This window comes from Dipodomys merriami, unplaced genomic scaffold (genome assembly GCF_024711535.1).
Source record: "Dipodomys merriami isolate MVZ:Mamm:240054 unplaced genomic scaffold, mDipMer1.0.p SCAF_1, whole genome shotgun sequence".
Classification (NCBI taxonomy): Eukaryota; Metazoa; Chordata; class Mammalia; order Rodentia; family Heteromyidae; genus Dipodomys; species Dipodomys merriami.
Window position 1 is genome coordinate 9,224,514 of NW_027202270.1, and position 27,247 is coordinate 9,251,760.

A 27,247-nucleotide genomic window follows, 5' to 3' on the forward strand; every position below is an offset into this window, starting at 1 on the left:
CTAGAGACTCTGCATCCTATAAACAATGTGATACCGCTGGAATTTCTTCAGTGTAGAGGCAATCTATTCAATAGACAAAACCAAGAACTGGGCATATTGTAAATGTTCCATCAACAGGAGATATTATTGCAGCTGAATTATTAATTATAATTGTAGTAGCACGTGCTTGAGAGAATATGTAGAAAGAAGAAAAGAGAGAAAAGATCACAGAATCATCAGAAGCATTGGTTATTCAGAGGTGGCTACTGTCATTAAGAGGATACTGAAAAGGTATTTTTTTCAAGTTTCAAGATAAATGAGCACATCTAAAACATTCCAACACATTGGCCATATGTCATGCAGACAGAGAAGACAACTAGTATTTATTGAGAGAATATTAAGTTCCACTGCACACAGCAAGGAAGGGCACATTACTGCCCATACCTGTGAACACCCAATTTGCTCAGTTGTGCTCTTTTTTAAATTTTCTTTTATTTGATTTTATTTTTGTTGGTTGTGGGGCCTGAGCGCTATCCCTCAGCTCTTAAACTCAAGGCTAGCACTCTACCACTTGAACCATAGCACTACTTTCGGTCTTTTCTACTTATGTGGTGCTGAGGAATTGAACCCAGGGTCTCATGCATGCAAGGCAAACACTCTACCACTGAGCCACCTTCCCAGCCCCTCAGTTGTGCTCTTTATTGATAGATGATGTGGTATGTGCAATAGCTCGTTTTCAGTGTGATGAAAGAATAAGGAAATGCTTTGCAGCTGATACACAGTTACTCTGTGGCAGGCATGGCTCCCTGCTCCCTTTACAAGTCGGGCAGTGAGATCTGCTTTACCAGGGAGCCCCAATGCCTAGTGACAGCTTCTCTGGGTACAAAATGCCTTTCTTTCCAGAGTCTTGCTACCTCTCATGGCATCAGCTTTCTGAAGGGCTGTTGGACCTCTCCTTATGACTCCTGTCAACCTCTGCGCTCTTCCCCTTTCTCCTTACATTTCACCATCAAGTCATTCGAGCCATGTATGATTTATGGATGCCACATAATCACTAATTAAAATATTTAGATTAAGGGGGAAAGGGTTCAAGGGTGAACATTTTGTTAATTTAGATAATTTGTGTTGATTTTTAAAAATTATTATTATTTTAAGTAATACACTAAGGAATTATCATACAACAAATCAGTTTATGAATACAATGCACCTTGATTGATGTCACCTCTTTAATCACTCTCCCCATCCTTTCCAACCCAACCACTCCCCTCCCCATCCTTCCCAACCCAACCACTCCCCTCAATTGTCTTAATTTCCTAGGATATGTGCATTGAATCTTACGACTGCATTCTTCCTCCCTTTCTCATTTATCCACTATCCCCTTGACATGACTCTCACATCTTCCAAGTGCCAGTTTCATTTTTTTAGATTGTGAGTCTTTCAAGTAATTGCACCATGTGAATTCTCCGTTGCACATACTGTTCTTCAGTTACCACATTTGTGTGTGCTTGCATAAGACCCCATATGTGTTCACTTGTATATTTACAAATTCATTCTCGCTTCCACATTTGAGAGAGAACACGCATCCTTTGTCTCTCTAGGCCTGACTGACTTCACTTAGGATAATTTTTTCCAGGTCCATCCATTTCTTTGCAAATGATGTACTATCTTTCATCTCCAGTTAGATTGCCCATTATCATGAATACAAATAACAGATGCTGGCATGAATGTGAGGGGAAAAGAACACTAGTACACTGTTGGTGGGAATGTAAACTGTTCAACCACTCTTTAAAGCAATATGGAGTTTCCTCCAAAAAATAAACATAGAACCAAGCTATAATCCAGCAATACTGCTCTTGGGTATTTATCCAAAAGATTACAAACCAGAACAATAGAATGGAAGAAAGACAACCTCTTCAGTAAATGGTGCTGGCAAAATTGGTTAACTACATGTAGAAAACTTAAGCTAGATCCTTATATATCACCCTGCACCAGAATCAACTCCAAATGGATCAAAGACCTTGAACTCAAAGCAGACACTCTGAAAACATTACAGGATGGAATAGGAGAAACCCTAGGTCTCCTTGGCTCAGGCCGAAATTTTCTGAATAGAGACCCGGAAACACAACAAATCAAAGAAAGGTTGGACAAATGGGATTGCATAAAGTTTCAGAGCTTCTGCAGGGCAAATGACATAGCTAGCAAGATCAATAGAAAGCCCACGGACTGGGAGAAGATCTTTACTAGCCATACAACAGACAAGGGTCTCATATCTAAAATATACTTGGAACTCAAAAAATTAAACCCCCCAATAACAAATCCTCAAAGGAACAACTGCCCAATAAATAAGTGGGCGAAAGACTTAAAGAGAAACTTCTCTGAAGAAGAAAGAAGGATGGTCAATAGACACATGAAGAAATGTTCAACATCTCTAGCCATAAAAGAAATGCAAATCAAAACAACATTGAGATATCACCTCACTCCAGTTAGAAAGGCAAAAATCAAGAACTCTAACAACAACAGATGCTGGAGGGGATGTGGACAGAAAGGAACCTTACTTCATTGTTGGTGAGAATGTAAACTTGTTCAACCACTTTGGAAAGCAGTATGGAGGTTCCTCAAAAGACTTCACATAGAACTCCCCTATGACCCAGCAATTCCACTTTTGGGCATTTACCCAAATGTTTACAAACAAGACCACACTAAAGCTACCAGCACAACTATGTTTATTGCAGCATTATTTACCATAGCTAAGATATGGAACCAACCCAGATGCACCTCAGTAGATGAATGGATCAAGAAAATGTGGTATATATACACAATGGAATTCTATGCCTCCATCAGAAAGAATGACATTGCCCCATTTGTTAGGAAATGGAAAGGTTTGGAAAAAATTATATTAAGTGAAGTAAGCCAGGCCCAAAGAAGCATAGGTCCCATGGTTTCCCTTATTTGTAATATCTAGTATATGTATGGGTCAAGCGGAAAAGGTCAGATAATGTGATGTCAGGAAAATGAACCCTTAGATGTGTATTTTAATGTTTTTTTCTTTCATGCATGTGTTTCTAATGCATTTATAAGATTATCTCTTTGTTGCTTTGTATATCCCTCCCCCACAGTATAACCCCTGCTCTCACTATATTTGATGTCAGTATAACTTGTGGAGGAGATGGGGAAAAACCAGTTGTTTAAGGATACAGGTGGACCTGTTGCAACAATGAGAAGTACAAGTTGTCATGTCCAAAACTAGCTTTACAACGTCGGTGCGGGGGCGGGGGGGGAAGGGGGGGGAAGGAGAAGGATTGGGATTGGGGGGGGAGGGGGGAGGCTGGGAAGGGATGTGAAGGGTAAACAAAGGAGGAGGCTGCAATGCTTGGTAAGAAATGTACGCATTATCCTGCCCACGTAATTGTAACTCCTCTGTACAGTATGTTCACAAATAAAATAAAATTAAATTAAAAAAAAAAAGATTACAAACCAGGATATGGTAAAGCCATTTGTACAACCATGTTCATTGCTGCTCTATTCACTATGACCAAGGCATGGAAACAGCTCAGATGCCCTTCAATGGACAATTGGATCAAGAAAATGTGATGTGTAGGCATAATGCATTGACTTTCAATGCCAAATCTGAGCTGAAAGCTACTAGAACAAAGCAGATCACAGGGAAGGAAGTTGAATTCAAGATGGGTACAGAGTATATACATGTAGATGTCCATCTGCCTCTTTGATGCTGAAGCTCAAGGGAGATATCTCGCATGAAAATTTGAACCTAGACTTAAAGTATAAGATAAATCAGATAGCTTGGAATAAGTTGATGAATATATATATGTACTAATTTTCTCACTCCCAAGTCTAGTCTTACTGAATTTTGAATCTTGTGCCACTTTTCTTATTTTCTCCTTGCTGCCCTGTTCAACAAAATGGAATTGGAAATAGAGTGAAGCATTCTACATTTCTTCAGCTGTTTCTTAAAGCTAGCCTCTGATTCTTTTCAATTCTGGCTACCTGAATCATCTCCATACTGGAGCCGGGTATAGTTGTGGTCGGTCTACAGGAATATGAGGAATGAAATCACAGAGATAATACTGAAAAGGAAAGATGTGAAATTTAATCACAAATTATATTTGATTTTCACATGCCCATCTGAGGCCTGACAAAGAAGCAAAGAAATGTTGCCAGTTGCAAGTTTGGACAAGAACTGGGAGTCGGGAGTCTGTTGAATGGCGATCAACACTGCACTACAGCAGGAATTCACTGCTCTGTTTTCTCTGTTGTTTTACTCAGTATATGGAGAAGAAATGAGTCCGCAAGTATGTTGCCCACTCTGCTCCATATCTTCTGACTTTATCTCCACTAAGTTTCATGTGCTCCCAGCATTTCTACAGTGAACTTGCGTGTTCTGCAGCAAGCTATGTAGCTATGACTACGTTACAAAAGACAAAGACTAGTATTCAAAGGTCCATGCTTTGTTTCTTTGGGAAGAATCTAGACAAAATAACTACTGTCGTTTTGTGGCCGTCTACATAGTCTGAAAAAATTTCAGTGTTTATTTTTTTCACCATTATTTCTAAAACTCTCTTTCCTAACACTTGCAGGAAAACCCAACTCATGAAATCTAGATTTCTAATAATACTTTCTCAAAAATGATACCCCTTTGACTCTTATACTAATCAGGGTACCAAGAAAAATGTCTACATTGGGACAAATGGAGTCAGAATTCCTCTTAAAGCAATTCCTGTAATTTTTTTTAAATCTAGAAAATCTAGAGGAAATATCTAAGAAAAATCTAGAAAATAGCAGGTGTTCTTTTACTGATTGTCCTCTGATTTATTCCATTCCCACCAAGCCAGTACTTTCTTCTTCTTCCTTTGTTTATGTATTTGTTTTGTTTGCAGCTATGATTGGAGAATTCTGAAATACTTGGATATATGTTCAGTTTTAGCCCATTTACATGTTTTTCTTTTTCATGAAACTCAGTGCATAGCTATTTTAGACTAATCCATGCTCTTTTCAGCTATCTAGACAGCATTTGGAATGGCAAAACAGGCAAGCCATGGGATTAGAAAGCTTGAGGCTATGATTCCATTCTATGCCTTAGTTTGTGTTTGAATTATCTTGAATATATATCTGAATATCTTATCACCTGATTCTCCATGAGCAATGAAAACCAACCAGCGTATATGAAAATGCTTACTTTATGAGAAAAATACTAAATGCGATTTTCCTACCTTCATATTTGCTTTTGTATATTGCTTTCTCTCTGCTTATTTAAAACTACATAAAGTCATGCAGGACGAGAGTATTGTCTTCTTTGTACATTACAGTATCTTGAATGCCTTGTGTGTTGTATGATTCTCAGTAGCTATTTGTTGAAAGAATTTAAGAATGAATGCGCCTTAGAAAATGAGACTCTCAGAAGTAAATCTGAACCATAATAAGATCTAGAAAATGTAACCATGACTAATGAGTGTTATCATTCTTTAAATTTGCAATTGTGGTTGAGCAATAGCGCCATTCTACCTATAATAGAGAACTGAACTATATATGCAATCAGAATTGCCCTCAGAAACTTTAATATAGCTTCCTCCTCGTTCCTGTTAGTCATCCTTCTGTTGCTATAACAAACAGGCTTGAAATAATCAGCTTATAAAAGGAAAAGGCTTATTTCAGGTCATAAAGGTTTTATTCCATGATTGCTTGGCCCAGTTGCATTGAGGCTACAGCAGTCCATCATGGTATCCACTTGTAATGGGTCAAAATGCTCATTTCATAGCTAGGAAATGAAGGAGATTGAAAGGAAGAGGCTTGGATCCCACAATTCTTTTGTAGGAGACATTGCAATGACCCAAAGACCTCCTGCAAGGCTCCAATCTTAAAGGTCTTCACCATCCACAACAGCTCCACTCTGCAGCCCATGAGCCTCTAAGGGAAGATGAAAGACCCAAACTGTAACAATCCCCAAGTCTAGTGCTCACAGTTCTAGTGTAGCTTCATTGAAGAACCTAAGTCAGGTTCTCTGAAAGACCATGTGGAAGATGCAATGGAAGTAAATATTTCAGTTGTTAAGCTCAAACTAGGTCATGGAGAAAATAGTCTTGTTCTCTTAGCTGGCACATCTTAGCATAAAGAACATAAGCGACAGCTTTCTCACCACAATTCTCTTCTATAGAGAGCACATTCAGTTTGACTCTTAACAAGATACTTGCTAATAAACTGATGACCTGCTGAGTCTCCTCCTGAGCCATAATGAACGCCAACTCATGAATTTCAAAGCTTTGCTCTACCCATTTTGCCTTTGCCATGCGGAAACTCTATATATTGTCTGCAATTATAACTTCAATAAATACTAAATTCATACGAGTTTTCTAAGAGCCATGTTGTTTGTATTCTTGAACCTATTATTGACAAGGGAGCAACTGTTTGGTTTTTTTTTTAAATTGTTGGCAGCTCCTAAGTCCCTTTACATAATTGCTCTAGCAGGAGTTGCTTGCTTTCTCTTCTCCTTTCATTTGTCCCAGTGGTATCTAATGAGGCACTGGTATAAACCTGCTGTGCCAATGGCTATCTTGTCCCAATAATGAGGAAACATGCTCATCTGTTCAGCCTCAGTAAAATTCCATGCCCTGCTTCACCTGAAAAAAAAAGATGAAATGCAACTTCCAAGAATATGCAAGGCCCCCAATTCCTTCACTCTTTGGGAGTCTATGGGGTTATAAAACCTTAAGTTATAAAACCTTAAGCTATCTATCTATCTATCTATCTATCGATCGATCGATCGATCGATCGATCGATAGATAGATAGATAGCTTAAGGTTATATATATATATATATATATATATATATATATCATATGCATTGTAGGGTTGTTTTGAAGAAAGGTACTTTCTTCTCTTTTTGTGACTCATAAAGGGCATAATATTTGAGGTTTCTATTAATAGTACTTGCATGTAGGTTAAAGCCATGTAGGATTCTATGTTTCAATTACATTATTTTTATTAGCTGCATTGAGAAAGCAAATGATCAGGCCAGGTATGGTAGTGTGGGCCTGTAATCCCAGTTCCTTAGGAGGTGGAGATAGAAGAACCACAGTCTATGACCCACTATCTGAAAAACAAACTAAAAGAAAATAGAATGAAGGAAAGAGTCAAGTAATAGAGCAATTGCCCAGCAAACAAGAATGAGAATCTGAGTCCCATCTTCAGTACCACCACAAAGAAAAAGAACAAGAAGGAGAAGAAGAACAGGAAGAAGGAGGAGGAAGAGGTAGAGGAGTAGAAAGAAGAATGAGAAGATGAAGATGAAGAAGATGAGGAGGAGGAGGAAGGTTAAGAGGAAGAAGGAGGGGAAGGGAAGAGAGGCGAGGAGAAGAGAAGGGAAGAGAGGAGAAGAGAAGAGAGGAGAGGAGAGGAGAAGAGAGGAGAGGAGAGGGAATTAAAAATGAAATCTTCACCAACTTCTAGTCTCAGAAATCACTTCTAGCTTCTAAGTGAAAGAGAGTTGGCTTTGCTAACTAGCAGAAGGAAATGCTGGTTGGTCCTGGCTGGTCCTTCATTTCAGCTTCCAAAAGAAAATATGTTTGGTTGCAAACACAGAAAAACATGCCAATGAGTCCACAATAATTGAGAGTAACTTGTAAAGAAAAAGACAATTCAGTACCTGCGAATTCCTTAGGAGTAAATGGAAAATATATTTGCAATTAGGATCAATTTATACAACAATGAATATAATTGCTATACATTTTTACAATAATAATCATAGTAAATATGCAGTTAGCTTTAAAATGGCATATCCTTAACTTGTGTAAATATATCATTTAGTCATTCATATTATGCAATTTCTGAATTGTGCCCTCAATGACTTCTATATTTGAATTCTTTCAGATATAGAAACTGCACAAAGAATACTGTAAAATCTGCCCAGTATTTCTACTGCTGATATGATTCATACTTTTTGGGGGAGAGGAAATAACAAATGCAGATATTTTATTCTCTTTGTAAGCTCAATATTTTTACCTACTAGAGATTAGTACTTAAATAAAAATCTACATTTTGTATATAGTTTTATTAGTAAAGTCATACATTTACTCATTTTTAGTTGAGTGAGTTCATGTGAGCAAAGAAAGGGGAGATATCTGATTGATTTCTTGATTCCAATTTTGTACCTTGTTATAAAACTTGATCATTTTTTATTGGTGTATATTAACCGGACATCATCGCTTTCGACTTGCTTTGATAAACCAAATTTGAATCACAGAGCAACTGATCCTTCTGCCTCCCTCTCTAATATATTGGAGTATGCTTCTTAGCTTTCATCAGCATAAAAACACTTTCTGGAGAGAGCAATTACTCCTGACACAGAGTAGCACGCACCCATTTGAGTTCTTGACGATGCAGGGCACTTAGTTGAACTCTTAGTGTGAAAGAGCATCTAGAAATCCAGTGACAAAGGACTGTTAAAGAATAAATTATGATACAAAAAATAAAGATGTCATATATTATCAGTATATTTGCATATTGTGTTTTCTTTGCCAGAACATTTGGATATATTGGATAGGAATCAAGGTCTAAAGTGTGCTCACTTTCTAACAAAAAGACTGTATGCTGTCTGTATTAGAAGACTCCAGTTTGTAAACTGAAAAAAAAAGGGTCAGGATTTCTACTAACTCAAACATTTGTTTTGGAGGTGCTGTTCAGAAAATGACCTCAAATCAGGTCTACCCTGAAAAATATAAGCTCCTATGGTCATTTTAGATACAATCTTTATTTTATGTTTTGATTTACTTAGTTGTTCGGGGAGGATTGTTCGGTGGCCTGTCCACACATGCATACAGTGTACAACTACCAACTCTGCCCCTCCATAATCCATCATGCTGCCTCATCCCTCCCTGGTTTGGTACTCCAGTTTCAGCAATTTTCATTGTTCCATGGTAATTCATGCATGTTTTCATGGGATTTTCCCTCACACACCCTCTCCATTGGCCCTCCCATGTCCTACTGGTACTCACCCCAACATAACCTTATTTACTTTCTGGTCATTTTTTAGTGTATACTAGCTGTGCAAAGAGGTTATATCAGGATTTCCATGTATTGTAATTTAGTCAAATTAACTTCCTCTATTCTTCTCTCTTTCCCCTGTACTCTTTCTATTGTTCAAAGGCTTTCTCTGGGTTTCCTTATGCCATCTTCATACACAGAAACATGCATTTTAATATTATTCCTCCTATCTTATTCTCTTTTCTTCCTCCCTCCTCCCCATCCCCCTCACACACACACACATGCATGTGGCATGTATATATATATATATATATATATATATATATAAAATATGCATTTAAAGTATGTATGTGTATTTTAGGTCTGGATTAAGTAAAGGAGTGAATTTATGATAGCTTTTTCTTTACCAGCTGGTTCATAATATTTATTTTAAAAATTAACGTGATTTTATTGACCTCCTAAATGGTGACACACAGATGAGCATCCTTCATCCAAAAGGCTGAAAATCCAAAATATTTCAAATTGTAAAACCTCTTGTTCATTGGCATAACACCACAAGAAGAAAATTCCACATCTGACCTCACCTGTCAGGTCACAGTAGAAACACAGTCACACTACAAAGATTGCATTCTTACTCTCAGGCTATGTTAATAAGTTGGGTATGAAACAAATTTTGTGTTTGTACTTAGACCTCTGCATGAGATTTCTCATTATGTGTTTGTAACTATTATAAGCTAAGAAGAGTGCTAAAATGCTTCTGGTTCCGAGCATTTTTGACAAAGTATACTTGACTTATATAATCATTAGTGCAATGTCTATTATCATTTTGTGCTTGTTGTGAGAAAACCAGCTACCTTGAGGCCAAATGATTGTCTATTCCTTCTCCATCCAACTCCTTCTAATTCCAACTGCTTCTTATTCCAACTCCTTCTAAATTCCAACTGCTTCTAACTCTTCACGGAACATCCTTTAGCCAATTGCCCTCACCTGGTCTTCTGTGCCCATACGTATTATTAAATCTTCTCTATGCTACCAACATTGTCTCATACAAATAAGAAAATTTAAGAGTGACTTCCAATGCACAGAGATCCTCAAAACCATGTGACCCTGAGTGGCTCATCCTTATACCTTTCTTTACGTCACATCAGGTATTTCCTGTTTTATCTTTCTGGAATTCTACCTCCTTACTCCTTCTCAGGACTTTTTAGCCACAGAGAAAAGTTTTATTGTAATGTTTTATCTATGACTCCTGAGAAATGAAATTCAAAGGTAATTTCACCAACTTCTTTCTTTTCACTTTTTGAAATAGATAGATTACAAAGAAAAGCAGACAGACAGACAGACTAGAAATCTATGTAGATAGATAGGTAGATATCTAGATGGATGGATGGATGGATGGATGGATGGATGGATGGATGGATGGATGGATGGATGGATGGATGGATGCAAGGTGGATAGGTAGATTATTTTTCCGTTATAATAACTTTATAATATTTAAGATTTAAAGTACATACTATTGTTTTGTATTGGAGAGTAGACTATGGTATGCATTATGCATGTACATTACATAGAATTCCTACTTTCAAAGCTTTGTAAGTAGCCAGACAGAACAAATGTATGCAGAAATCTATTGCTTCCCACATTCTTTCTTAAAATAGTAAGTTTGAGAAACACACCTGTTTCTTACCTGTAGATGGGCATAAAACAGGTTAAAAGATGCTGAACTTTCTCATCTATAAAATGCAAATTACCTTCCAGTGCATGAAATGTATAAATCTCTATTTCAAACACTCAGCATAACCAAAACAGACTCCATCTAAAGCAATGAGGTGTAATCTTTCAAGCCTTTTTGAATTTTAAAGCAATTGTTTTCATCGCATTAGATACTTTTGTTCTTTTTTTTTAACAACCTGCTCTAAATGTGTCTTTCCACTTAAATGATACTAAAACTTTTGTTTCTTTTTTTTCCCTCCCACCTTCTGTCTTGCTACCTCTCCACATCTGCGGATGTTTGTAACTCCTTTATGGTGGGTGTGTGGTCCTTTCTACCAGCTATGTGGGGAGTTGAACCAAATTCACCTCCCAGCCTCTCTGCTGCCCTGCCTGCCAGGAGACACTCGCAGGAATCCAGGTTGGTTGTGGGGGGTTGGGATCCAGGGGTTACAATGCAGGGCCATGGTCAGGGTCTTCTTTTTCATTCTACCCTCCCAGGAGACCCTGGGATGGCAAACATAAGCTGTGCGTTCTGGCTTTTCAGGCTTCCTAGGTTATAAGACTCCATAGCCAAGCTGCAAACCATGTCATGCAACCTTACCTTTTCTTTGTTGTCGTATGTAACTCCTTCTTTGCCTCATCTCTCCACGTGACTACAAGGCATTAATTAGTAAGGATTTCAGCCACAAGATCAGCCAGGTGGCAGAAAAAAATTCATTTAGGCTTTGCTTTCCTCAGTCCTTAAAAATAAAAAGGCTTTTCTTTTGCATTTTTTAATGGAAGCAGTGAGTTTGGTAATGCCCCTTGATTGCCCAAGTTGGCCTTTGCTTCTAAACAGGAAGGTGCCATCCAACCTGGCACAGTCATTGTGAGCTGCCCTCCCTCCGGTCTGCACTGCTTTCCTCTAGATCCCACAGTTCAAATAAAATAGGAGGACCCCCCAGATGAAGACGTTCATAGACAGCATGTGACAAAACAGATTCTGCTATCAGAGATAGAAGGGCACCCAGGAAAGAGAAGTGAACAGGGGCAGCATCAGCTAGGCCTAGACCCCTAAGGTAACTGTAACTGAGTGAGTGCTGGGCCTCTGCGTCCCCATCTCCTGGTGAACAGGCTAATGGAACCTGTTCTACTGTGGAGCGATGAGGTTGTGAAATGACCCACGGAGTGGCCCCATCACAAGAGTTGGGCAAAACAGGTGCATAATAAAGTGTGTTTGCAACTGAGATTACTTCAGTAAATCTTGTAAAATGATGAATATCAGCTGCGTTTAACAGATGAGAAGCTCAGAGATAGTAACTGACTTTGCCAAAATCAGACTAATGAAAATGACCTGTCTGGAAACCCAGTTCCTACCTTCTGCCTTCCATTGCAAAGTAATACCTTCACTGCAATGAGTGGCAGTGCAAATGTTTCCACTTTGACCTGTTTATACTAAGTGCCAGTTTTTTTTCAAGTGGCACATTTCTAGATGTGTGGGTAGTATTGTTCTATGTTGGCCCATTCACTCTATTGGTTTCTCCTATGGCAGTAATGATTTATTACTATAAGTGGATTAACCCTATCTGTTCTATAGGTTCACTAACATGTATACTTTTAGCAATGGATGCTTTCACAGATCAAAGCAGGAAATTAAAATTAAAAGGCCATCTTTATTCTGATAAATCACAGGATTTAAAAAAAACTATGTCGTAATGAACACTTTCACAGCAGTGATTAATACATGGTCTCCTGGGAAGTCTTGTGTGAGGTTCAGTAGTGAATCAGAGATTTCATCTCAGAAGCCTGACCATACACTTGAAGATAAAATGTAGCAATTTGTCATTATATCCCATTTATTTTAAAATAAGTTTTTTATTTTGAAAATACTGTATAGAGGGGTTACAATCACATGAGCAAGGTAATGAGTACATTTCTTATCAAGCATTGTTGCCTCCTCCTTTGTTTTTCCCCTTTTTCCCCTACCATCCCTTCCCTCCCATCTCCACAACTACATTCCCCCCCACCCCCGCCTAAATTGTAAAGTTCATTTTTCGATATAGCGTCTTGTACATCTCATTGTTGCAATGGATTAACCTGTATCCCTAAAACAAAAACAAATTATATTCCATTTAAATCACAAACTTCTCTTTTTTCCAAGTGTGTCTTAAAATGAAGTCTGTTAAACATTGACATTGATAATGTGATGTTTATTAAATTGTGAGTTTTATAGATATTTTCTCCAAGAGGAAGAAACATTCAATTATTTGCCAAGTTTCCTAATTAGTATGCTAGAAAGGTTAAGAAGCCCTCATCTAGAGACCTCTCTAAGCTCCCAAAAAGTTATGTTTCAAAGTGTTTTATTTCAATATGTACAGAAAATAAAAACATAACCTGAGAACAAACTTAGCTCATAGTCTAGTTACATGATTCTAAAACTCAGGGGGCAGGACGGAGTAGAAGGAAGAAAGCTGATTAGAATTTTTAGTCATAGTGTAATGTAATATAGCACAGTTTATGGTATAATGCTGTCAATGTACATTTTTCCAAACCCATTTTATATACACCACACATATGAACCCTTCTATAGTCTATGATATTGGGGTTGATTTTGGGGTATCTGTAGAGATTTACCAGTTATAACAATTGTGCCACTCTGATAAGAGATGTTGATCATGGAGAAGGCCATCAAAAGGGGTCAGAGCCATGAAAGAATTTTCTGTACCTTCCTCTCAACTGTGCTACAAACTTAAAACTACTGTTAACAAACAAACATCTTTCAAAAAGAAGGGCAAAAGATCTTTTTTTTCCTAATGCAAACAGCAGAAAGAAAACGAGAGAAAAATCTGTAGGACACAATGTAAGATGAAAAGTGGTGCTTGGGTGTTTGTGATCTGCTATCTAATGGAACATTTTCCATGTCAATACTTGGAGTGAAAATGAGGCTTCAGGCTCGCACGAATTCCTTAGAGGTCACCAGTTACTACTCCATGCAAAGCAATGTACTATTTCTTCTAGACAACACAAAAACTCCCATCTTCTTTGAGGTGCAGTCTTCTAGTTTTCAAGTGATAGCAGCGAAGTTAAAATATTTTAGTACTGTCCAAGCCAGTATTAATTCTTGTTTGTAGGATCTCTTTCTACTCTCAGTACTGTTTTGGATATAATATAGATTTTTGGATACAATGAATATCATTTGTAAATCTATTATATTTGTATTTATATGTTTGGGGACACTTAACAAACTGTAGTTTTTAAAATATCATCAAATGAACATGCATTCCTAACTAAGGAATTAAGTTACTTGAACTACATGGAAATAGTAGCAATACCAGGTACATTTTGCAGAACAAAAATATTAAATCTTCATAAGCATATCAAAATGTTTGAGAGTATAAATCAGCAATCCAAGAGTATCCTTTAATCTGTTTTTTTCTGCTTTGTCAGTACTGGGGTTTGAACTTATAGTTTCTTGCTTGCTGCACAGGTGTTGTACCCCTTGTACCACACTTTCAGTCATTTCTTTTCTTTGTTGTGTGTTTTTGAGACATGGTCTATCCTCGGCCAAGATGCTCCTATGTGTATTTCTTACTAGAATTGGAAAAATAGGCAAACCACCATACTTAGCCATGTTTTTTTTGGTGAGATGGAGTCACATGAATTATTTTGAACAGGCTAGCCTGGATTCTTAATCCTTCCAACCTCAGCTTCCTTTTTAGCTGAAGTGAAAGGTGTACAACCCTCTGTACCCACACGTTGATTGAAATGGAGTCTCTCCACTTTTATACCTTGGCTGACCTGATACCAAAATCCTCTCCCATTTCAGCCTCCTGTGCAGGTGGGATGACAGACGTATATCCCCACCACCACTCACTGGCGCAGAGTCTCTTCAGCTCTTTCCTGGACTGGTTTTGAATCTTGAGTCTCCCCTTTGCAGCTCCTGATTATTTAGGATTCCTGGTACAAAACACTAGGATCCGCTCTCCCCACCAACCTTTCATTAGGACTGATCTTCAGTTCTGCACCGATATCCTGAAAATCTTATTATTGACTTTAGAGAAAGACATATTGCTTTACATATCACTAATGTATCCAATAATGAGCTCTATCAAGTTCTTGAATGCATTAAGGTAGTTGAAAGAAAATGACGCCATTACTAGCAGCCATTCTCTTTTTTGGAACCTGCATTTATGATAGGATGTTCTTTCATGCTGTGCCCAGGATTCCACTCAGTAGCCTCAGAGAGCTTCAATTCTTGATCTAAGTAGAACCTCATTATCCAGAATCAGTGGGGCACTCGCAGGCTTGCTCATTCATTATCTACATAGACAACTACAAAATGGTTCGGAGGCCTCACACCTCAGAGAGAAGAGGGAGTCGGGGTGAAGGCTGCCACAATTATCTGGCATAATTGATTCCTCTCAGGCAGCATTGATGCCTCTGCCATGGGAAATGTCCTTGTTCAAGGAGACGGGGTCTGCCGGCCTCATTAGTTACTGCATGTCGCAATCACATCCGTGCACTTTCACTGTGGAACCTGGGTTGTCTGTTACCTTAGTCAGAACCCCAAGATTTCATCCCTAAGTAAGGTTACAAATTCCACCTGACTTCAAAGGAAAAAAAGTGATTTTACCAATTATAGAAAATATTAGAACTGCTAAATGCAAATTTGGGCATTTATTAATGGATGCCTTAAGCCTTAGATTTCCAAAGATTTTCTTATCATGTATTATAAAATATAGACTATTCTCCCACTGTAAAATAATACATGGTATTTGTGCAGAAAATATATAGACAGGAACTATCACAAATAAGTCCATTATGCAAACATGATTTCTGTTATTTTCACTTTTCTATGTAAAGGAAACTATGAGCTTATGCTTTAGTTAACTAATTGATTCCGTGAATATTGACTGAGCACATACTATGACTAGACATTATTCTTGGGTTGGGAATATTTTATGAAAAATCAACAAAGATAGTAGTATTCATGGAATTTGTAAAGAGGAGGGGTTCATGATAAACAATAAACATAGGAAATTAGCATGTCTGATGAAATATGATAGGTATACTGAGAAAAACAGCTAGATAGGTGTGATTGGGAAGGCAGAGATAGAGAGTCCTGGATAATAATTGCAGACATCTTGGTGGAGGAAGAAACCCCAACCAAAAGGTGACTGGAAGGAAGAGAAACTGAAGTGTGCAAATTTCCAGGCAAGCGCCTTCCAGCAGAGACAACAGTGAGGGAAGATTCCAGACATTCAGAGGTTGTTCCTTGCCTCTAGTAGGAAGAAGGAAATGAACAGTGTATCTAAAGTAAAGAGAAAGACAGAGAGAGAGTCCGAATGCAAAGGAGATGGAGTCACAGAGTGATAGTCTAGGAGACAAGACTTTGTAGTCCTCACAGCAAGGATCTGCAAATTTGCTGTAAGTGAAACTCAGAGTATCTTGAAGTTTTTGGAGCATAGGAATGAGCTGGTTGGTTTTCTTCTTGAAAGGATGTCATCTATCTCCATCGCCATGCCATATTTTGTCTTCAACTGTGTTGATTTCACCTTGGGGCGTTTTTGCATGATATTTGAGGAAACAAAGGGAGAATCATCTTAATATTGTCATACTAACTCCACCACTTTACGGATTGATGTGCATAACATTCAACTTAACATTTTCTAACTAATAGCAATTAGGATGTCTCAGTGCTGAAGTCTTTGTTTCATTATGCTCTTCTTCCTGATGATAAATAACTGACATATAAATAACTGATCAGTAACTGACATGAATGGATAAGAGCTGGGGAAAGCCTGAACAGATGGCTTATCAGAAACAAACAACATAGAACTACACCCCTAGAAGCAACATGTAAAATACATAGTATTTTTATCAATAAAATAATAGCACAGTTTTACTCATTTGAGAAATCAAAAACTTCTTTTCTCATCCATGTGATTTCACATCTACCAGAATATTACTAGACACCTCTAAAGAGCACTTATCTATATTCTGCCTAACTATATTTCATAATCTTTCCACTTTTACTCCCCATGTGGATCAGGCCAAGCTCCCAGCCTCCTTTTTTTTTCTCTAAGCATCTCCCGCAGTTTAGCTGTGTAATGTGTGGTTGCTTGTGATAAGTAAGACAGCCTGGAGGAAGCCTAATTTCTGGAATCTCTAGAGACAAAACTAGGGATTTGTTAAGCAAATTAAGAGGAGAAACCAAAATGTAGTCAGAAAAATACATAAAATTCCTTAGACAAATAAATCTTAAATATTTATTGAAATAATGTTATTAATTTCTTGTAAATTAAAGTAACATCTTAACAATACAAAACTACTTTTGTCTAGATACACTGCCAGTTCAACTTTTCACTAGTGTGAAATTGGTCTTGGAAAAAATTTAGAACTATGCTTTACTTATCTCAGTACAGACTCATGCTAATGGATATAAGACTGTGCTTGAGCAAACCACATATTTTCATAGTCTCTGGCTAATTGAATAAACTATTTTGCCTTCTCTTGGGTTTAAAACCAAAAGCCTAACTAAGTTGTGAACAGTGGCTCATACCCTGTAATTCTAGCTACTCAGAAGGCAGAGATCTGAGGATCAAGGTTCAATGCCACCCCAGGCAGGAAAGCCTGTGATACTCTTATCTTCAAATAACCACCAAAAAATAGAAAATGGATATGTGGCTCAAAGTATTAGAGTGCTAGCCTTGAGCACAAAAGTTTAGAGACAGTGCCCTGATCCTGAATTCAAGCCCCATGACAGGGTGGGGAGGGGGAGGGATTTATGATTTTTCATTTTATACTTTTTGATTATAGTCAAGAGTAGAAGATTATGGAAATCTTTATTGTGTATCTTTTAGAAATCCAGGTCTGAGAGAAGAAAAGAGAAAATTTGCCAGAGTAAGTGTTCATGCATTTATTCAAAGAAGTCTCTATAAATTACATTTTCTTAACAAAAATGTGCTATTATTAAGAAGGAGACTCTGAAGAGTAATAAATGCACAGAACTTCCTGCGGCATTACTTCTCAGGTTAATATTGAGTTCTCCAGACTAGGTACTGTGCCGCTGCTTCATAGGTAAAACATTAGGTAACCATAGCAGCATCCTAGGACAATGCTTCTGTTGTCATCTGCATTACATAGATGGGGAAATCAATTAGAGAGGTTTGAGTGACATATCCAACCCTAGCATTCATATGAATGCTAGAGCACTGTGAACTTCCTACATTTAGACTCATGTAGATGATTTGATTATGAGGCAAAGAATTACAAGAAAGGTTAGAAGGGTTACAGGGAAAGTATTATGGTAGAGTGTTAAGAGCATCTCATACATCTCACAGTAATTATTTATCAGGATTCTGAGTTTACATATATACTGCATTCATACTAAACATCTCATCTCTAAAGTGGGTATGACTAAGTGGCTATGTAACACATAGGGCAGAGTGATGAACACTTATGCATTAGATAACTACCATCCAGATGGAAATGGTATGAAGAAGAGCTGCACACCAGAGCTAGGCATTTGCCCATCTGCCTTGACAGCAGGGCAAACAGAACAGAGTTGAGCCACTAATTATAACCTATCTTCTAAGTGTACCTGAACGAAAGTCCAAAGCATGAGAGCAGTACATATGAAATATATTTAAACCATTTGCACACCCAAAAGTTATTTAGAAATAAAATGAAAAACTTCAGGGATAAATTCTTCTCTAGTAAACATCTTGTGATATTCATATATAAGGATATATATGCAAAATTACTTAGCTATGGAGGTGCTATTTTACTAAACTTTGTCCACACATAGTCACATAGTCAAGACTGAATTTTGTATCGGTGGCACTAGAGGTTTGAACTCGGGTCCTCCGGCATTGTACCACTAGGACATACTGCTGGCCTTTGTTTCTTTAGTTATTTTTCATATAGGGTCTCCTGGGTTGGTTCTACTTTGTTTTGCTCTGTCTCTGGGCTGGCCTGGATTCCAATCCTCCCATTTATTCCTCCCACATAGCTGGAAGGACAGGTGTGAATCTCTCACCTCAGGCCACTAGGCCTGGCCCATTGATTGAGATGAGCTTCACTAACATTGTCATTGTTATTATTCTACTGGTGAGAAATCCATTCCTCAGTCACTCAGACTTCTTTAAACATTGAAATGAGATACATCGAGTAATAGTCTGGCTTCTGAGGAAGCTGAGATCTGAAGATCACCATCAGGAAAGTCCACAGGACTCTGATCTCCATTGTGACTCAAGTGATAGAAGACTAGTCTTAAGTGAAAAAGTTGAGGGACAGTGCCCAGACCTTGAGTTCAAACCTCAGCATTGGTATCCACACACACACACACACACACACACACACACACACACACACACACACACACACACACACACACACACACACACACAAGATACTCTTATGATACATTTACTAAAATCATACAGAACTAATGGAGATTTTACAGGTCTTTCAGCCATCAATAAATTAGAGACATAGTCAATTTTCATGGATGACATTATGAAATTATGAAAAATAAATGAAGAGGACTTTTTATACATAAATCTCCTTCCTTGGATATGGAACCAGAATAGTACACTGTGTAGCATAAAAAAATTTCATTCTATACGAAGTCCAGATAGGTTTTGTGCAAACTACAGTAGTAAGAGAGAGACACATCAATAAAGCCTAAAATTCAGTTCTAAGTATAATAAAGCCAAGTAGGGATGTATAGCCTTCAAGAAATGTCAGGTGATAGGAAATTACTAAGAGAAAATTTCAAGGATTGGAGTATGCTTACTAAACTAGCCCAACAAGATTTTTGGTAAGGACAGATAAGGAATAAAATATCAAGGGTGGATGATGAAGAAGTTGACCAGATACTTAGAACTGTGGGATTCTTGCTAAGAATTGTACCACTTCATTATAAAACCTGGGCTCAGCAGATCAGCGTCTGTCTGTAATTAAGAAGAGAGCTCAAAGGATATGGCTAAAGATTGACAAAGGATTGAGTCTTCATGAGATTTTTAATACAAATTATTTTTGACAAGATTGACCTCAATCCCCCTGAACTCCATATGGCAGGTAATTCCCTCTGGATAAAAAGTAACATAAGAGCCTTCATTTTGAACTGTGCAAATGCATATTTCTAAATCCTCTAAATTTTTGGTTGTATGTTGTATGTGATTAAATTGATTTAATGACAGCTTTTTTATGCCCTGTTCAAGATCTCTCCTGATAGATCTGAGTTTTTATTTTCATCTAGTGTTGATATGAAAAGATTTAATAGAAAGCTCAAGAATAGAAATCCTTGACAGGATTGAGAGAATTAAGAGCGTGATGATCGCTCTATTTTACCAACAACCTTAAGTGGTGGGAAGATGAGAGCAAATCTCTATCCTTTAGAATCTATTAAAAATTCTGCTTAACTTAACACGGTGTTTCTTGACATCGTAGTGACAGTCACAGAGAATCCTTTTTCATTAGGACTATCCTGGGAAATAATTGAAATTATCTTCTTAGACATGGCTTATCCTGCCATCTGTGACCACGGCAGAAAATTAAACATTGAATTCCACCACACGTTTGAGCCTAATCTTCTGAGGTTAAACAGACTACTCAGACAGACAGGAGAAAACAACCTCAATAAATGCTTGTTTACCACAGCCCAACACCATTGCTAGGATCTAAGTGATCCCCACTTTTTTAGAATTTGCAGACCAAAGGGAAGACAGAGAGATAATCTATGTGCCTTTTGACAGATCACATGGCCCAAGGTGCTGTTGGAACATACAAGAAAGTATGTGTCTCATTGTGTGGGTTGCAGTATGGATGTGTTTGTGTGTGTGAATGGGGCTTTGCACAGATGTTGGAGGAGCAGAATAGCTGCTTCTCGACAGGGAGAAGAAAAGTCAGAGGCACAGAAGTAATGTACAAGCTGAGATCAAGAAGGAAGCAGGATTAGAACGCATGCTTCTATAAGTGACATCAGAAGCAAGGACGTAAGAGCCAGAGAGAATGTGTACGTGTTTAACATGTTAGATAACTGATTCTCAAACCTGAAGTGGACATATAAATCACCTGACTTTAATATCAAAATACAAGTTCAGACTCATTAATTCTGGGAAGGGACCTGAGAAAGGACGTGCTCTCTAAGAGGCTCCCAAGAAGAATGGTGGTGCTGTTCATGGACCGGCTTTGAGCCCGAGTGCATACACAGCTGTGTCTAGTGACTGAACTTTATCTCTCTGGAGAATTCACTGGCTGGACCATTTTTCACTATGATGGTGACCTACTTACTCCCTCTGAAGGAATTCTTGATAGTGGTGGTCCAGTGACAACTTCCAACACTAGTTATTAATATGTGCCTTTATTCTTTATGGAAAGCTACATTATTCTTTATAGAAAGGTAGGCTAGTTTAAGGTCTCTTTTTCTGGCTACATGTTTGTATCTTCTTTCCCACTTTTTCTGTCTTCTCATTGAAATGAGAGACAGAAACAGCTTCAGCGTCAAACCCATCTAAAAAGATATACTTAAAGTCCTTTAAAAAGGATGAACTTAAACATTGCCAACTTGTCAAAATCAAAAGGAAATGCCATGAGGAAGAATCAGCAGCCCTGCTCATTTGAAGCAAATTAGAAGTCTGTACTTTATCTTGAGGCAGATTTTGTAAATGACCATTTGAGCTCATTTTAATTAATGAGTGACTTTAATATCACCTCCATCTCTACTTCAACAGCTAACCGCAAATGTTGGGCCTTGGTGTTTGGAGACCAAGGACAGAGTCTTAGCAGTACCTCTAAGCTTCACATCTCTGTCCCAAAGGCCATGAAACAAATTGGGCTGAGTTGTAAAGTCAGCTATGAAAAGTTCATATCCATATCATGTGATATTTTTTTGAAAACATGAGACATAATTAAAAAGATATCTAATGTGTTTCTGGAGATGAACAGCTGCATTTGTGCTCAGTGTTGAAGCAGTGGAATGTATCATGCCTTTTGTTAGGGTAATGTTCCATCACGGGATCTATTTCCTTATTCACTTCTCAGAACAAGTACATAGATATGAGTGCATATATACATAATTGCATAGATCTAAGAAAGCTATACAAGCTTAGGGTAGAGTGAATGCTTCAGAGAAGCCACAAAACTTTCACATTCCTTTCTGAACTTCCATCTGGAATTTCAGAGTCAGGAAAGCAGAACATTCTTCAGGTAGACTGTCATTTCTTTTTAATATATGCATTCAATGGCTCTTAAATTTTGAGGGACATCTAAGCATACTGTATGCTATCAGGCTGTCTAGCTAGAGCCATACAAAATGTGCTTGAAGGGAAACTTAAGTAATTTTCAAGTCTGATCTTTTGCTCTTCTTCGTTTCCACATTATCTTCTAATTTGAACCTGGCCTTTCTCGTGCCAGTAAGATGAGATTCTCCTCCAGAGGAGTTAGAGAGTGTGGAAATACTGGGGGTCTTTTAAACCATTTTCCTTCAGGAAGAGTAGCCTAAGGTCTTTCTGAATTTTAGTTCTCAATCTCCCTGATGCCTCTCCTAGGATCACCATCCTATAAAACATGGGAAATGCCCTAGCTCTGAATATAAGTCCTGGAAAGGCCTGGACTGAAGTAATCCACTAGCTTACCAGGTCTGCCTGCGGCAGCAGGGCAAGGAGCTATTTTCCTGTGGTCAAAGGCAATACAAATAAAATACACGGTTTGAGAGATCAGTGCATTTTTAATGTTCAGATTACTGTATTTTCAGAAGAAGAAAGTGTTTCAGAAATGCTAACACAAGCGATGTTTGTATTTAAAAGAGGCATCATTTTGTATGATCCGTCACATAATAGATAGCAGGTTTGGTGATCATCTCAATTGTTATCACTCCCCAGAGATGTAGGAATAATTCTAAATCTATGGAACCATGTTTGCTTTCATACAAAGACATAGCCAAGCCCGTCAGTATTTGCCAGGGACACAATGAAGGACGCAGTGAAGTCAGAAGTTTGGAAACAGAAGAGCTGAGGGACTTCCTGTCTCCAGCCAGAGATGATAAGCAGATAGCCTGCCTTTGATGAACTTTGACTCTCTTTCCTGGAACTACACTGCATCCCGGGCTAAAATTCTATTCTTCACCTCACTTTAAATATACAGTGGATATTGGCTATGTTAGTACCAGCGGAGCTGAATGAATGTGCCAAGTGAAAAGGTTTTATGGTTGAGTCTGACAACTGCTTGCTTAAGAAAAGTTGCTAAGACTGTAAGAAGTCTGAAGAGATGTGATTGCGTCCAGGTGAGCGTGGTGTTATATTCACATTAGTGTAGCCAGACATGGTCCCACCCCACCCGTTACAAAAGTATCCAGCAAAAGTGACCCAGGGGAAAGGATGGTTTTTAATAAATCCTGTCCTGCTTTATTCTGCACTTTCAAGTGGAGCGATGACTCACTCGAATGTGTTCTCTTTTGTGTTTGCGGAACACAGCACCTTGGAGTCACCACTGATGCCTGAAGCTTTGGAGCCTCCACAGAGCAGTGGCAGACCAGGAAGCAGCCCGGGGGCCGCCATCACAGCTTGTAAGAAGGTAACCTGGCTCCATGAAGCCATTTTCTTGCTACCAGTTAAACCTGCACACTTCTTGACGTGGACCTTTCTGAAGGATAAGCAAAGAGGAAGCAAATGAGGAACAGTTTGCTTTCCCACATGAGCCTTAATGGTGATATTCATATATATTTGTCTTTATATATAAATATATTTATGTATGAAATAATATATATATATCAAATATAAATGATATATAAATATGTTATATAACTGATATATATATATATGTATATCATGGAAATGATTTTTTAAAAGGTCAGGCAATTCACGGAGGTACAAATTGAAAATTATTGGCCTCCATGGCCATCACCTACCTAGGACCTCGTAGCTCAGCATATGAGACTCTTAATCTCACACGTTTCAAGCGACTTGGCATATAATATAATGTAGCACTTGACTTACTCTATTAAATCATTTAAAATTATTTCATGACTCCTTAGGTTATTTTTTTAATTTGGTAGAGTAACATTTTAGTTATGGCAATGAAATAATTGCTAACAAGTGCTTCCTTAAAATAATTTTAAAATAAAGTTCTTGTCTTGCCTTGTAGGAGAGGCAGAGTTGCATTTGCAAGAATACAGGCTTTAGAACTGACAATCTTGCCTTGAGGTACTTGTAGAAAGTTGTCAATTCTACAACCCCAAACCATCTCCTTTCCCTCATTTCTCCTGCCAATCCGACTAAAGCCCTCCAAATTAAAGCAAAGCACCCAAGATCCTAGTTTCCCCCATATAGTGCCTTTTTCTCATTATTTATGATTTCCAGATGAGCATATGTTTCTTCTCATTCAAAGTTAGTGGAAAGCATGTTGGATTCTTTCATTTATTACCACAAAAATCAATGATAAAAATCACTCCTTTTTGTAAATCAAAACAAATTATGTGGTTAAATATATAAAACCCATGCCTGCAATGCACGTTATACACACATATATGTATGTTTATTTCATGTATATAAAATGTATCAAACATGGTGCTCCATAATCGCTCTTACTTATTTTCTGCCTATTTGACTTTTGTATCACTTCCCAGATTTTAAGCTTTAAAGAAAGTGACCGTTATCAGCAGCTAGAAACAGTGATTATAGAAAAGCTACATTGAATATGATTTTTCAGAAGTATTTGTATAGTGTGGTACTCACCTTTCCATGGTTGTGGATAATATCTGAAACCAATAACCTTTTTAGAAAAGATTCATTTTAGCTAATGGTTTCAAAGGCCTCAGACCATAGTCACAAGGAGCGTTTGCCTCTGGGCCTGTGGAGAAGAACAACAGGAGCAGTGCATGATACTAGCAGAGGAGGCTCTGCTTACTCCTTGGTGACCAGGAAGTGAAGAGAGAGAAAAAGAGGCCCAGGTTTCAATATCCCCTTCCAGGGCATGCGCCCGACAGCCTAACTTCCTTCTATTAAGCGCCACTAGCTCCCAATAACACCACAAGCTGATAACCAAGCTTGCAATAGTCTTCAGGGGAACCTTTACTGTCCAAACTATAACACATGACTTCATCCATCACAAAATATAAAAACAAAAGTAATTAAGGATTTTCCATGCCTCACACTACATGACCTATTAGGTATCTCTATCTGTATTTCTAGACAGATAGAACTATAGGGAGATGGATCTATAGGGATATATAAAGATCTTGATATCACTGATACACATATCTGCATGTAGAGCTCTATAGATCTATTCATTGAGATAGAGATGTATACAGAGATATCTAGAGAGTGAGAAAGAGAATATAGATGTGTTTGAAAATGGGAACTTATCTAAAACTATTAGATTTAGGAAGGGGATTTGCCTCCAACTCAGAAGAGTTCACAATCTGATTTAATAGATAATATTATTTTGTCAAGTGAAAAGTCACTTTAAGTACTCTGTATAACTATCTCAACACAGTTTATATTACATGAACAAACAAGCATTTTGAACATTGAAAGCTGAGGTCCAAGAGAGGCCTCAGCAGCCAGCACAGCAGGTTTGTGGATGTTGATGGTACCCGGGCAGATGGTCTTGAGTGTAATGGATGGGTAGAATGTACACCAAATTCAGCAATGACTATTATGAGCTGACAAAATTAGCACTTTTTTAATGTATTTTTTTCAATAATCATAGTGTGTTCTTTATACTTCAAAAATTCTCAACTTACAACTGCACTTAAAAGTCTACTTAGTAGTGATTAGACACATGTCACATACTATGAGGGCTGTAATGGTTTTCCTCCCTTTCCAAAAAGTAATTTGCTGATGTTTGGTCCCTCTTTGCATCTAGAAAAGTGGTCCGCCATAATAAGAGATTGAATGTTGAGTTCTTTTATAGCTTTATTCATTATTCCGTTGTTATACATTATTGCAAACTAATGTCAGTGGTCACTGACACATTTTAATCTTATTATTCAGGGATGATAGGGCTGAGGAAAGGATCATCTGTAGGTCTGAAAATACTTGTATAATGTGTGTTCTTAGTCATAGCCAGACCAACCAACTGAATCTCCACCCTTCACAGTCAAACTTCAGTAAAAGGAACATGGATAATTGAAATCTACTAGTAATTCTCCAGCCTCATCTAATGTAACAGGCTTATTGTGTTCTCCATAAAGCCTTCTTATAAGGACTGACAGATTGCTAACTTATCTGGCAGATGAAATAAAACCAGGGACCAGAAGAGGATACATTATCTGGACAGCAATCCTCTGAGAAGCCGCACATTGACTGGATTTCTTTCATGTGTTTCATGATGAATCCCTCTGAGCTTGTGACTACTACCCAAGTGCAGTTGTGTCAGCTCTGATTCGCTGTTGGAGAAACAAATTCTGCCACCGCTGTGAAAAGACACAGCATCAGGAGCAAAGTTTGTGAGGGATTTATTTGAAAGAGGAACTCTTCAACATATAGTTTGGGTTTTGAGTGCTGATTCACAGAACTAAGGTGACCACATTACAGGGGAATAGTTGCATGTATTGTTATGATATTTTGCTAACAGGCCCCTTTTGCCTTCAAGCGTTATACTTTTGTTCTCGGTCCTCCTAGCTCAAGCTTCAGAATGATCCTTTTCCCTCTTCCTTCTTTTCAGTGCTCTTCAACTGATAGATAAATTCAGTCAAGTGTTAGGATTGCCCGGCCTAAAGTAGTGGTAACAACATATGTTTTCTATTACAATGTATGTTTTCTATTACAATGTATGTTTTCTATTACTGCTACGCTCCCTTGTTTGTATCCCTGGAGTCATATTGCATGCAGGCATTTTCTCATGTCCTGTTTATCCTATGACTGTTCCTTCTCATGAGGCAGAGAAAACCACAATTGTTAAATTGATATATAATGGATTTTCCAGTAAACAAACTAAACCATTATACACTATTGTTTTGTGTATTGAAACACCACTTGAATGGTCTTTAATAGATTTTTTTATTAAAAATATCAAGATCTGTTACCTGTAAAGAAGCAATGGGTATTTTGTAACAAATGTGAACTTGGATTCCAAATACCTGAATGAGGTCCCAGGTTTGTTTGCTTTTTCCCTCGCTGTATGTTCTTAGGCCAAGCACGTAATACCTCTAACTCAGACCCATTAGGGTTGGTATAAAAGTTTTATAATTGATGCTCCATAATTCCAGGTAAATGGTCTTTACCTGAGGTCAAACTTTATTTAAACAGAGTTAAAGAATGGGTGTGAACATCACATGCTCTGCACCTGCATGTTATCAAAGGAGTTAGACTTCCTTTTACTTTGAAAGCATTATACCCCCTGCCATATTTCTTCAGTGGCTGGACATTTCCAGCCCAGGCTTTACTTCACATAGGGAAGATTTGTTATTTGAGACAGAGTGGAAACATGTCTTCCCCCCTCCCCCCCACCTTGTCTGTCATAGGGCTTGAACTCTGGGCCTGAGCGCTGTCCCTCAGCTTTTCAGCTCAAGGCTAGTGCTCTACCACTTGAGCCACAGTGCCACTTCTGGTTTTCTGGTGTGGTTTATTGGAGAT

General features: G+C 38.0%; 1 protein-coding gene across 7 annotated transcripts in view; it reads left to right on the top strand.

Annotated features, from left to right (window-relative positions):
- The window catches only part of Sphkap (SPHK1 interactor, AKAP domain containing), a 134,805-nt gene that overhangs the window by 16,979 nt on the left and 90,579 nt on the right, over window positions 1-27,247 (top strand). For 5 of the 7 annotated variants that reach the window (XM_070015437.1, XM_070015450.1, XM_070015439.1 and 2 more), the window contains exons 2-3: window positions 11,025-11,103; window positions 23,144-23,243. In XM_070015437.1, the coding sequence (XP_069871538.1) occupies window positions 11,025-11,103; window positions 23,144-23,243 (179 nt within the window). The remainder of the gene's footprint in view (window positions 1-11,024; window positions 11,104-23,143; window positions 23,244-27,247) is intronic. The other 2 variants (XM_070015443.1, XM_070015468.1) reach the window with 1 other exon arrangement.